Source organism: Argentina silus, assembly GCF_951799395.1.
Source record: "Argentina silus genome assembly, chromosome: 13".
In the NCBI taxonomy this organism is placed as follows: domain Eukaryota; kingdom Metazoa; phylum Chordata; class Actinopteri; order Argentiniformes; family Argentinidae; genus Argentina; species Argentina silus.
The window spans coordinates 6,393,229-6,406,948 of record NC_139667.1 but is presented as its reverse complement, the minus strand read 5'-3'; the positions used below and the strand labels follow the sequence as shown (position 1 = coordinate 6,406,948).

At 40.0% G+C, this 13,720-nt stretch overlaps 2 protein-coding genes across 6 annotated transcripts; both read left to right on the top strand.

Annotated features, from left to right (window-relative positions):
* Positions 1 to 157: 157 nt before the first annotated feature.
* Positions 158 to 4,788, top strand: slc39a8 (solute carrier family 39 member 8; the record flags this gene model as incomplete). Its single annotated transcript, XM_083683495.1, has 9 exons — positions 158 to 170; positions 455 to 615; positions 897 to 1,059; positions 1,555 to 1,724; positions 1,918 to 2,040; positions 2,304 to 2,483; positions 3,360 to 3,567; positions 4,157 to 4,341; positions 4,639 to 4,788. 9 exons carry the CDS (start codon positions 158 to 160, stop codon positions 4,786 to 4,788), a joined length of 1,353 nt encoding a protein of 450 aa, XP_083539621.1.
* Positions 4,789 to 6,481: 1,693 nt separating this feature from the next.
* Positions 6,482 to 10,438, top strand: LOC310814514 (putative N-acetyltransferase camello). Of its 5 annotated transcripts, none has more exons than XM_083683990.1 (2): positions 6,482 to 6,579; positions 8,493 to 10,438. In XM_083683990.1, exon 2 carries the CDS (start codon positions 8,505 to 8,507, stop codon positions 9,171 to 9,173), a length of 669 nt encoding a protein of 222 aa, XP_083540116.1. In that variant the 5' UTR covers positions 6,482 to 6,579; positions 8,493 to 8,504; the 3' UTR covers positions 9,174 to 10,438. The 5 variants fall into 5 exon arrangements, with proteins under 5 accessions (XP_083540116.1, XP_083540115.1, XP_083540113.1 ...); XM_083683989.1 differs by lacking the exon at positions 8,493 to 10,438 and adding an exon at positions 7,320 to 8,221 and having other exon boundaries at positions 6,484 to 6,579; XM_083683987.1 differs by lacking the exon at positions 8,493 to 10,438 and adding an exon at positions 7,315 to 8,221 and having other exon boundaries at positions 6,484 to 6,579.
* The last annotated feature ends 3,282 nt before the right edge of the window (positions 10,439 to 13,720 follow it).

Genomic DNA, 13,720 nt, shown 5'->3' with positions numbered 1-13,720 from the left:
CTCACAAAGAAACCATTGAACAAGTCACTGCGACCACATGTGGTCACCTCCATATTTTCCTCCCCCGACTCCAGTCCGAGGTGATCTTTGAACCGCTTGGGCGCTTGCTAATCTGTATTGATAGCCCTAATCTTATTTATGCAGTGAACATCGCAGGATGGGAGTGGAAAGTGAAGTGGGATTTAACAGTTGTTGCCGTCACTGATTTTATTATGATGGAATACCGGCATTTTAAGGACGAAATAGCAGTTGACACGTTGTTTTCACATTTTATTGTATTTTCATACTAATGAAACAGACCGTTAATAGTCGCAATTTTGCCCTGTAACGCAACGCAAGCGACGCAACTTTGAAGAGCGCGACTCTGTTCACACCCCGTCAAATACAATGTATAATATTACGTATTTGGTTATTTGCGCGATACTTTTTATTTCAAAATCGAATTCCATACAAGTTGTCGAAAAAGAAGAACACGGATTTCTAGAGAATATATTGCGGTTTTATGGTGAAAATAATTCTATGTCAACAGAAAACCTTGAACACTTTCTGCTATTAATTGCAGCCAGAAGACCTGCATTAATAGTTAATGAGGATCATCCACTTGTAAATTGTAAGGTATGTTGTGAAAAGTCAAGGTATTTTCTACAGGTTGTTCTGAACTAATTTGTTTATTGTTATTATAATTTCACAAGATTCATAATTTCAGTCTACCATAGTCTATCAATGCAATTTACAACTGTTTTATTTCGTTCATCATTCAAATAGTGGATTACTAAAATGTAATTTTGAGATTGAAGGCCCAATGTAATAAAGATTAATGTATTAGATTACAGTAAAGTAATTCTGTTACTGTTACTTGAGCCCCCTGTACAAGATACTAATTATTGCCTTAACAGTGTCTCTCAGTGGGGCAGATCTTGTCCCACTATGGGTTCAGCAATGACAGTCAGCTGACAGTGGAACATCTGGAGAGGATTTGTCCAGCCATATTGACTCAGGTGGTGCTGCCCTCTTGCCCATACACTCCCCCTGTTTCTCTGAAGCCTGTTGACTACCATGGTGAGTTTAATCACAGATGCCCTGTGCACCACCCTCCTCTGCACAATATGTCATGGTTCATAAGGTTCATTACATTTGCAGATGCTCTCACCCAGAGCCACACACACCAGGTGCATACAGATAGAGGGCTTAGCTAAAGTAATTACCTCTTCTGTATTTTTCAGTTATATTTGAATCTCAGGCTCTGCTCTGTAACAAGCCCTCATTATATTCTTGTGGAAAGGGGCACAGCATGAAGGAATGAGATGATTATCTGAGTTGTTGAGAGAGGGGTGACACACTCGAACCCAAGGGTTCGGAGTAGCCACACACACACGTCCAGTTGATGACAGCAAAGGTTTCAATGACGCATTCCAGCAATGGGGAGTGAAAACTCAAAAATGCCCAATATTTGAGACTGTTGTTCTGTCGAAGAGCACATTGAACATCTTTACATTGTGATGAGTTTTATTTCTTGCCGTGCAGTGACGGTGTGTATTCTTGTCTCTTTTTCAGTATGGGGATATGGGTTCCTGTCTGTCACAGTGATAAACCTGGCCTCTCTGCTTGGTCTCCTGCTGATTCCCTTCACCAAGAAACCATATTTCCCTAAAGTGCTGACTTATTTCATTGGCCTGGCTATCGGGACACTCTTCTCCAATGCTGTACTTCAGCTCATACCTGAGGTACAACGGGATGTCAGGATGGGGAGCACTGTATAATGTACTTGTGAATTGAATGGGGGAAAGGGGAAACGTTCAGAGGGAAAAGAGGTTACAGGATGGATTCATTCACTTACAAGCATTCATGGCTTATTTTGACAATTATCAATACTATAGTTTTACTACTGCTACCTTGATATTTCCCTGAAATCAACAGGCCCTGGGTTTTGATCCCAGATCGGATAACTATGTTTCGAAAGCGGTTGGAATATTCGGTGGATTTTACCTCCTATACTTCACAGAGAAAGTATTGAAGATTGTGCTAAAAACAGAGCATGAGGTAAGATCAGCCTTTTAAAAGGTCAACTGACAAAGTATTATGAATTATAACTTGGCATTCATGTGAGACTTGGAGTAAAATGTGGGATATGCGTATGCTTTTGTGTTAGATGTGCATTTTTTTTTGTGTTAGATCTGTGTGATTGTTATGAATCTCTTCATCAACCCTGCACTGTCTCAGTGTGCCTGGCTGTCTGGTTTTCTGTCTCTCCACACACCTGCCCTGTGCTGTGGTTGTTTTTACCGTCCTTGTTCCGCCTCTAGCATGGACACAGCCACTTCTCCCCGCCAACTGAGCAGCCACAGGAAAATTCACTGCACAACGGAGATCTGATGGAGAAAAAAGAATCTATCACCTTGACCAACATCAGCACTGTCAGTGCAGACAAGACCAGACCAAATCCTACACCTCCCATTGAGACACCTCATCTACCCCCCTCTGAGGTATCCAAACTGTTTACACATTAATTAGCTGTCAGATCAGTCATACATGATTGTTTCAGAAGAGGCTAGTTCATTCCCACTGATGAAGCACCCAGTATCATTGCTAAATTCATGATAGAACATATTCTTGCATCATTGCTGCATCTTCAAGACATCTAATGACAGTTTTGTGTCATTAATAAATACCAACTGTGCCTGTCTGTTGCTGTCACACCAAAACAGGCCAGGCATGGATCAGGGGTAAACAAAACTGAATAGAGTGAACTTATCTGAAGTAATACAATTGCAAACAAATCACATTTACAACCGAGTAACCTGGTAAGATTAAGATTTAAAATTAATTTGTTACAGATCAAAGAAACTCAACTCAGGAGTGAGTATTAGCTTAGAGTTATTTATTGACCTGTTATCAGTGACATGATATTATTAGAGAAATGATGTTAATGTTTAACTATGATTTCTCTCAGTCACATGGAGGAGTATGGCTTTGTTGGAGATAAAAGATACTAAACAAATAGCCACGATGCTGTCACACTGGGCTAAGGAATGGGTATAGGGCCCCAGATTCCTCCCCCGTTGTAAACACTGGAATTGTCTCACTAGTGCACAAAGACTCCCTGTTCTTGTCAAGCTAATAATGAGATGGTTTGTCACAGCAGAGTGTGCGACGGATGCAACCACCCTCGCCACATTACACAGAAGGCTGTTCGATGTTTTATTTCCTGTTGTCTGGATAGAAAATATGAAAATGTGTTTTATGTTATAGGCTGAAATGATTGTAGACTGAGGTATATCCTAGTCTGACATATTATCTCTTTTCCAGTTGTCCCTTCCAGGCCTTAACTCACTCTCCCTTATCTGTGAGGTTGTCCTTAGGAGGTGCATGTGTCAAATGAGATGTGCCACTGGCTCCGTGGACAACGAATTGCCAACATAAAGACGGTGGCCTGGATGATCACACTGAGTGATGCGCTGCACAACTTCATTGATGGCCTGGCTATTGGCGCCTCATTCACAGTATCTCTGCTCACAGGATTCAGTACCTCCATCGCCATAGTGTGTGAGGAGTTCCCCCACGAGCTAGGTGAGGGAGGAGCCCTGCTGGACTAATGGTGCATTCAAGAATGATCCTGTAACTTTTCAGCTTATCCGTGGAGAAATAGCTGCCAAAACACCAATTTTGACAGTAGATGGTCAATAATAGTTTTATAACGTGGCTATTGGTTGAATGAGAAAGTAGTTCCCCAGATGTCTATAGAATGCGATAAGGATCATCAGAAGTAGAGGCTTTCTTCGGATGTCCATGTTGTCAACATTAGAAAATTGCTAGCTGCAATCTCATTGGTTGAAGAGTTGTTCCGACATCAGAAACACTTGAATGCGCGAATGTCATATTTACGACTTTACCAAAGTCACCGACTGGGAAGCTCAGAGTTTCTGAGGAGCACTTGAACGCACCATAAATTATTGCTCATCTAAAATGTATGGATGTTATGCAGCAACTACAGTAATTTTGCATTTATTTGAAACTATCCTTTCTGACTTACATAAGTCTGACGTCATCAGTTACTGACCTGTTTTAGTTTAAATGCAAGATATTTTTACATTTGTGCTTACAAAAGTCATGTTGATTTCCCAACATTTTATATGTTGCTCTCTGTCTCCCTCTGCAGGCGACTTTGTGATCCTACTGAATGCAGGGATGAGTGTACCCCAAGCCATCTTCTTCAACCTGCTGTCAGCCATGTCATGCTACCTTGGCCTTGCTTTTGGTGTTCTGCTTGGAAGTAACTTTGCCCCCAATGTCATCTTCGCCATTGCTGGGGGCATGTTCCTCTACATTTCTTTGGCAGACATGGTGAGTGACCCCATTTGACAACTGAACTCCTCTGTCAAAAGTGTAGTTATGTAGGGAGATGCGAGGGGTGATGAGGAAACTAACAATTCAGCGATACAATGGTTGCCAGGTTCATTCTCACAGTGGGCTATACTATATTTTCAGTTTATATTATTACAGCTGCTCCTCTACAGGGAGCACACAGTTTTACTCCCATTCCCTGACTGATGAATGTAGCCTGATGCTCACTGCAAGTGGAATGATTTATTTTTTATTTTTTTATAATATAACCAATCTGATGTCCGGTCTTGGTTTCAGTTCCCAGAGATGAACAACATAATGAATGAACAAGGGGGGACTACTACCAACAAAATTATCTTCTTCTTGATCCAGAATGCAGGACTGCTCACTGGATTTGCCATCATCCTTTTAATCACCATGTTTGCTGGTGATATTAACTTTGGTTGAATCAAAGAGAGAGGGAGAAAGGGAAAGAGAGAGAGGAACAACAATAGAAAGGAAGAAAGAGCATTTGAACCAACAAAGACAACTATGAACAGAGCTGCTTTCATTCTGCTCATATACAGTATGTACAGGATAGTGAATGTAAACTCCTTGTTTTGTACAAACATTAACTCAATTGTTAACTTGAAAAGGGAGTTATTGTCCTTTTATTTCTTTACCCATTCCAGGGAAAATATTTGATACAATCATGTGGTGTTGGTTGAATAAAGAAAAATGTATTTAGATAAATAATTGCTAAATAATTTGCATATGAAGCAAATAGTGTTTTACACCATAAGAGGTTGGAAACCAATGATGGGAATCTGATGTCCACCATCAAATAGAGATGCCTGTATCAGGCTTGTAGAAGAGAGGAGACAAGATACAAATTGTTCAAATGAATGCTGACTCTTGAATGTCACAGCGATGGTATCATCCACCTCTGTAGTTGATAATGGAACATGTTAGCAACGCCCCCTGTTGGATTTGATGCATCAGCATAGACTGACGTCACAGACAGGCGTGTCAAATCGGACTGTGGAAGGCAATAGATGAAAGCAATCAAATACAAGCAAGGTCGACCTGACTTTATGTAATGAGAGACAGAAGATGGTGGGATATGATTGCATTATTATTTGATATTCAATTTCAGATTATTATTATTATTATTTTTTAAACTTTTGGACTTTACTTTTATCTGTATGGTCATCTTCGATACAATGTACTATATGTACAATGAACTAAATGTCTTCAGGACCTTGGACAGTACCTGAAATAGAAATAGACAGTTTGACAGCAATAAAAACACAAGAACACTCTGTATGACACCCCTCATGGTTGAAACTCACTTAGATATATAGATAGGTAGGTACTTTATTGATTCCTGAGGGGAAATTAAGGCATTTACAGCATCACAAACAACCAAACAGCAACAACAAAATAAAGTGACAATAGAATAACAGAATATCTGAAACATTATATACAGTAACAACAGTCCAGTATGATTTAACATCCCCGATTGATCCAGCCAGAGGAGGAGTTGTACAGTCTTATTGCAGCAGGCAGAAAAGATCTCCTATAGTGCTCCTTAGTGCAGTGTGGTTGTAGTAGTAATTGTAGTGGTTGTGTAGTAATTATGTAGTAAACAAGAAAGTGTTAAACAAACCAGAATATGGTTTATATTTTAGATTCTTCAAAGTAGTCACCTTTTGCTTTGATGACAGCTTTGCGCACTCTTGGCACGTTTGTGTCCAAACTTTTGACTGGTACTGTATACTAGATGTGTTGTCGAGTAGATTACTAGTAAAAATCATCTTTAGCCTTGGAAAATGTTTTGTGTACAGTCCATTATGTGTTCCCTATGCAGTACAGCAGTCTTTCATCAGGGTAATTCGAATATTATATTAATATTATTATATATAAAAATTACAAACCCTTAAAAACACAAATAATACATTGATATGATTAAATGTTTATTTCTATATAATTCGTGGTGCCTTTATCCATGTTTAGTATTTCTAAATGCTTAAACAAGTTTGACTTGGGCGCTTTTATTTTGAAGAAATCCTAATTTACATACACCCGCGCTAAGTGGGCGGAGTTCCACAATCGTCGTTCTCAGAACTCAGCTACGTTCCCTCCCATCTCCGGAAGCTTCATGGAACATCGCAAGCACGCTATCTGACAACAAACCATTGGCTATAAGTTCTTCTCCGTTCCCTAGTTATTATTTGTCATTGACCATTTCAAAACCAGGTAGGTCCTTCCTTGTTAATAACATAGTTTACCTTACATGACTGTGCTAAGTTGTCAGGTGACTGATGACATCTGATTTGGGTTTGCTGTTCCTCTTCACGCCACCCTGCAGCTAGCAGCAGTAGCAGCTTTGTTTTAGCTAGCTCAGTCGGAGTGAGAGTCACGAGATTAGCAAATATGTCATTACTTGTTGTTTACATTGTCAAAATAGTACATTTTATAACTGCATATAGCTAACTTGCTAGGTAGGCATGTTTGGTACTTCATTTCTTTAAATCTCGTCAACGTCTGTTTTTATGAACTGAAGATGTGACACACTACTAGTTGATCAGCCAAGGACATAAGTTGACATTCTCCGCGTTTGAGAAAGTCGGTTTGAGCAAGGCGCTGCTGCGCAGAATCACTGACCTACAAATCACCTATTGTAAGAAATGACCACCGATTATGTGATCAATATCAGCGAATCTGCGCAGTTCCTTGTTTAAGGCTGATCCTTTCAAACGCGGAGATTTACTTCCCATGATTTTTTATTTCCACATTCAATATAGGGCCCTAGCCTTTGAGAATGTTGTCCAGATCGTCGATGTAGATTAAGAGGAGCCATCTTTAAATGGTGTGTGTGTGTGTTGTGTATTTGTTCATAGAACAGACCTCAAGTGCGTCACGACCTTGGATTCTGATGGGTTGTTTTCAGTGAGTAGACTGTCAGCTCTTACTGTTATCTCTGTATTGAAGGGCAGTGCCACGTCATGGCTGGCATTCAGATCCGGAGGTATGACGATGATGATGAGGATACTGTGAAGGAGATCTTCACCCTGGGCATGAGCGAGCATGTGCCCTCATCCTTTGTGCACCTGCTGAAGCAGCCCCTTACCCAGATGGTGCTGATGTGTGTTTTCTGTGCACTGCTGGCCAGCTCCAAGTCTTTACTACTACCTGTGCTGGCTGTCACCCTCCTCTTGGCCGGGGCTAGGCAACTCGTCGGCTACCTCTTCACCTGTTACATCGACACCTCCCTCAAGAAGGACCTCCAACACATCAAGGAGACATATCTGGAGAAGAAGGACTCTTGTTTCTGGGTAGCTGAGGTTGAGGGTCGCGTTGTCGCCACAGTTGGCTGTCTGCCTGCGGAGAGGGAGCCAGGCTGTCTGGAGCTGAAGCGCATGTCTGTATGTCGTACACACCGTCGAATGGGCATTGCCAAAGTCCTGTGCCAGACAGTAGCAGACTTCACTCGAGAGAGGGGTTACCCGGCGGTCATCTTGTACACATCGATAGTGCAGACAGATGCGCAGAAGCTGTATGAGAACTTGGGCTACACAAAGATTAGAGAGTTTGTCTTTCCTGACCTGACTGCCAAAATCACTAACTTCTCTCTGATTGAGTACAGACTGGATTTACAGCAGGCTGGGAAAAAGGACTGAAAGAACACACAAACACTGGAGATGGATACATACTCCTGTTTTTATTTACATTCCATGACCCTGCACTCACCCTCTGTATAATTAATTTACACATATGCTTATTTATGCAGATCCTGTTCTTATGCAATGCCTGTGTTACACTAAAATTGTAGAAAGGGCATTATGTATAATTTTGTAAATTAATAAATCCATACTGGCCTAACAATAAAGTGTTTTAAAACTGAAGACTTTTTCTTGTTTATTTTTGTCATTTTGTATTGTATCTGGTTGCATGTATAAAGTCTGCAAAGCGAAATTGGTCAAATATTCTCTCATAGAGGTATAGGGCAAATTAATAAGAGATGTCCAAGTGGATGAGGTGTTATTATTGTGGGAAATCTTTTTAAATCGGGGAAGCCATTGTGAACAGAAATCAAAACACCATCTTTAAAATGGTTTTCTTGTCTTCAATAGATTGTGCTCGTGAATTAGCTGTTTTCTTCTTCCCAGGGCTCCTAAAGGATGGCTTGTTATCGGATCCGTAAATACCAGGATGAAGAGTATGAGGTGGTCAGAGAGGTGTATTCCACAGGGTTTGGAGAGCACCTTAACGTTGTGTGTATTCAGGCTCTCAGACAAACCTGGTTACAACTCACCCTAGTCAGCCTTGTCTGGGCCATCCAGGTCTTGTCTGGATCCCTCCTGGCTTCCGTTATGACCACAGTCCTTGTACTGCTGGCAGGTCGTGAGGGAGTGAGGTATCTGTTCAATCAGGGGATCCAACTCGGCCTCAGCGAGGACCTCCTGGACATTAAAACCAGCTACATGCAGGAAGGACGAGTCTCCTGTTTCTGGGTAGCAGAGAGCCAGGGGAACATTGTGGGCACAGTGGCCATCCTTCCTGCTATATCACAACCAGGGGCTTGGGAACTGAAGCGGATATCTGTGAGGAGGGAATTCAGGGGCCTGGGAATTGCTAAAGCACTGTGTCGAACGGCACTTGAATTTGCTGCTCATCATGGAGTAGAGAGTGTTGTGTTGTACACCTCCATGGTACAGACAGATGCCCATAAGTTGTACAGCAGTATGGGCTTCTGCAAGACTGAGGAATTTGTTTGGCCGTCCCTCCCAGCCAAGTTGATTAACTTTATGGTGTTTAAGTATGGATATAGAGTGCCTAGCCCACTCTGAGTGGTCCACATACAATTGAATGAGACAATTGTTTGTCTTTTAATGCACAGTCCCATTTTCTATTTTATTTTATATTCTGACTATAGCATTTGTATTTCTTTGTTTCTACATGTATTAATTGCCAGTGCATCTGATAACTAATACATTATATTTCATTCCTCTGCATATGTATTAAGGCCAGGTACCACCGTCCAAAATGATGATTTTGCTTCAATCTGTCAATTTTCAGATTTCAAGTTGTTTTGCAACTATTATTACCATACTTTCATAAAATGTACAAAACAATCTTGAATAATATATATAAACATTATTATTTGTCTATTTTATACCAAGTCCGTCAACTGCAGATCGCGTAAATTTCATCTTTGTTAGCATTTTCCATGTTAAAGTTTGACCGGTCTTTTTAAAACTCCACATATTGAATCATATATCGTTTGAAAGCTTGTTTTCTAGAGCACAATGTTAGCTGTTCCATATATGGTCATTTCCTCTGTACACGTAATGATTTGTGACGAAAGATAAATCAGTTCCTGAAATCCGATTGGTTACTGGCGTTTAAAGCCCATTTCAGGTAACGTGATTGGTTAGATAGCATCATGTGACACGCCAATACTTCCTTGTTTGAAATTATCCCCGGCGAAAGCAAATAAATGACATTGGCAAAACAGTTCAACACCACACACAATGACAACATTCCGTCAGAACTCGAGCAGGAAAAGGCTCTCTCAATTAGTGAATGCTAGAAAAGTTTTACAGGAAACAAAAAATGAGCAAAATGAACCAGTTTTTGTATGTGGTAACATGAACAAAATTCTATTGCGATTTGCAAAAAACAGACCAGTATTTTACATTTTTATTTTTGTTCTATTGCTTAAAATTAGTAAATAATGTATTAGTGTTTTTTAAGATATATTTGATGTCTTAACTCTCAATTCATATATGCATATAATATCTATAACAGATGTGTTCATGTGACAGACAGTAATTTTTATGCTAAGTGTGTTGTTATTGCATTAACTAATCTTTAGCAGCCGTTTTCTCAAAATGTTTCCTGTATGCCAACTCATTTTCCTCACCCTTCAAGGCAGTTAGATCATCATCATTTTATACACTGTTTCTTAGGTCTTATAGCAAGACTTTTACAGAGGGTTTTTTAAAAATATCTTATCATTGTCATTTTATGTGGCATTTTATCTGTAAATATGTGGACAAAAATGGTCCGTCACACATATGAGTGGTATATTTTAAATAAATCCATGAAAATACAATATTTTGATAAACCCTTCTGTAAATGTCTGGCCATTTGGTATATGATCACAATAAAAAATAAAATAATCCATCTGACTCTTCAATCAATGTGCTGGAATATTGATTTGTGTGATATGCAAATCAGCGCATATTTAATGAGCAAATACCTAATTTGCATATTAAAACTGGGAAAAAAAACTAAAAAATTGTAATTCAAAAAAAGCTTCTATCAGCTTGTAAAGTTTCATTGTGATATGAGTAAAGTTGGGGAAAAAAGCCTATTTGACGTACTACTGATGATTAGCTCTCTGATCTTTGTCATTTGCCATATTCAGTTCTATACATATTTAATGTGCAACTGGGCGTTTTGACAGACACCACCACAGGATGTCGCTGAATGTACTGGGAACAGGGACGAGGCCGTCTCGTACATAGGCTTGAGCCAGTAAACTAGTCAGCGAGGTAAGTGAATGGATTTAGCATTTTATTGGGCAACAAAACCCACAACGCACTGTACCACAGTGGCTGATGTTGTCTGTACGGCTCTGTATTGTAGCACAATACGCGCGACAAGACGTGGAAGGCTGACAGCATGCGCTAGCAGCTATAGCATTAGCTTCAGTCAGCTGTAGTAGACTAGGGAGTTGCCTCCAGGCTCCACTGACAGCAGTCGGCAGACGTCGGCTGAGGTTGGCGATTGTCAAATAGAGGTTTATTTTTATCAGAATGTATTGTATTTTCTTGTATGCAAACGGAAGCATATATATTTGTCCAGTTGTCTGATTTGACACTGATAGACACGTTTTTTTTATCTTATAAAGCAAGCAAGTTCCTGACAAATCTAACGGGCAGCCTCGTACTGTAGATAGCGGTTGTGGCAGGCGTTGTGCCCCACTCTCTAGGGGTGGTTTCTGTAGAGAGAACATTGGAACGAAATGCTTACACAATAAGTATTGTTGTTTATTGACATCACAACCTGTTTAGGTAAATGAGATCGCGATTCTATTATTATAGCCCATATTTATTTAACATTACAAGCAAGCAGGCTCTTGAACCACACCCATGATGAGACCTGTTCATGCTGGTCCTGACTGAATTTGTCTATACTACACTAACATTTGATTTGATTATTTTCGATTCAAGTGTCTACATAATTGTTGAAAGCTACATACATACAGCTGTGCTATGAGTCAGTCCATCCAGTGCATCTCGCATTCAATTTGTCCTGTAAAATGTATCACAAATACAGTGCTGCTTGAAAGTATGCGAACCCCTTGTGCAATTATAGATTTTTTTTTACCATGAAATCTTTATTTAATCAGAACCATATTTTTTTAATATGACATAACAGGTTTATATTTACCAATTCCATATGTTGGTTTAGAGGAAATCATGCGTGTAGTTGAAAAACTAAATTATAAAGAAATTAGTGCAGGTGCAAAAATAAGTCGCATTGGTTAAATCAAGTAGGTAGGTAGAATCAGGTGGGTAAATAATTGGGTACCAAATGAACCAATCAAAGGAGAGATCTTTAGGAAAGAGTTTGGGTGGGACTCTAAATAGAGATAAGAAACCTGGTCAGTTTTGTGTTACCCATACAGGTGAATGCAAAACGACCCAAAGCATTCAAGCAAATATATATATATATAATGTCTTTATTATGAATTGGGGTTTAGATAAAGATTTTATAAGTACATTTTAATATTTTATACAAAAATAATGGCAAACTTTCAAGCAGCACTGTATATTCATACTGAATACTGTTAGTCTATGTTTCAAGTCACTAGATGGCACTCTGCAGCAGTCCAATTCAGTTCAAACTTTATTTGCATTTCACAGCACACCCGACAAAAATAAAACATTGTCTCTACTTTGAATCACCATGCTTTTTATTCAACTATTTACTGAGCTCATTTTGTGCCAATAGATGGCTTTCTTCAGAGGCTATGCCGACTAATTTTCAGGAGACCAATAACCTAAGGGGACTCCAGCAATAATGCTATATAGGCCTTTAACCATAGACAGCTAACATGCACTGCTTCAATTATGCTTATCTTACCTTGTACTGACTGTTGACATTATAGGGCATGTAGTTGTTTGTCCTCAATAGTCAGATGTACCTCACATCATCTCCTTAAATGCAGACATGGGTGCAAAAGTCACACTCTCCTTGAGTCTTTCCTGCTGATCCTGCAAGCTGCCCCAATATCAGTTCTCCTTAAACGAAGCAGCATACGGCGTAGGTCTTTGATGATTGCTATTAGATTGTGTTTGTATGTGCTGCTCTCTACCTTCGTTCTCCTTTCCTGTCAGCCAGCTGTTTGCTTCTGGTAGTCTGCACTGCTTTGTATGAGGAGAGGAACACCCCCTCCCCTCTTTACCTCATTAGCGTTGAGGGGTGCAGAACAAATGCAGTGATTCATTCTGTCCCAAATATCCCTTTAACTTGCTCTGCAGGCTGTTGCCCAACTATTTTGCTTTTATGGTATGTCTGCTTAGAAAACACTAGATTGTAGGCGCATCGGCCTAATAGATATGGGCAATTGAGGTTGAAGCTAAAAATCAAGGATGAATTTCCAAATACAGTATGAATGTGTAGCATAGATCTGTAGTCCTATGTGCTTTAGGCAACTTCTATGTCATGCATTATGACAGCTATAAGTAACTGGAAGTCTAAATGGAACTATAACTGGAAGTCGAAATAACCCTGTGATGTGATGGATAGAAGAAGTTCTCCTGAGGGAATTGCTCCTTTTATTTGGCTGTTGAAATGTACCCTATTACAGCTCCCCCCATGCCCAGCCCCTGTATACCAGCGTGCTGAATCCTCTGCACAGAGGCCCTGCAGCATTTGCTTTCTTTGCAAAATACATGAATAGAGAATTGAGAGTAAAAAAGCCCGAGCCATGCAGTTCGCTGATAATGAAGGCTAATCCTACCTCTGTATCTGCCAACACATACCTAATGCAATCAGCAGGCCTCTGCTTACAGTGTCCTGCCTGTGCTGTATGATAGACCATCACCTGGGCCTTTGAGCTCTGACACAATAAGATGGAATTTAATGCTATGCTGAACTGTTTACCCTCTCTGCTTCAAAGAGGCTCCCTGTGCCTTTAGTTCTTTCATTTTGTGGGTCAAATCTAATGAATTCATTCTGTCACTTTTCGTGGCGTTAAAACGGCAAAGCATCTCGTTGCAGAGCTTTTGAGGCAATATTTAAATTCTAGCCTTAGCTAGCAAGCTGTGTGGAGTGAGACTCTAAGATGGCCAGTGGTTTGGATAGCATTGTCAGTCCAATA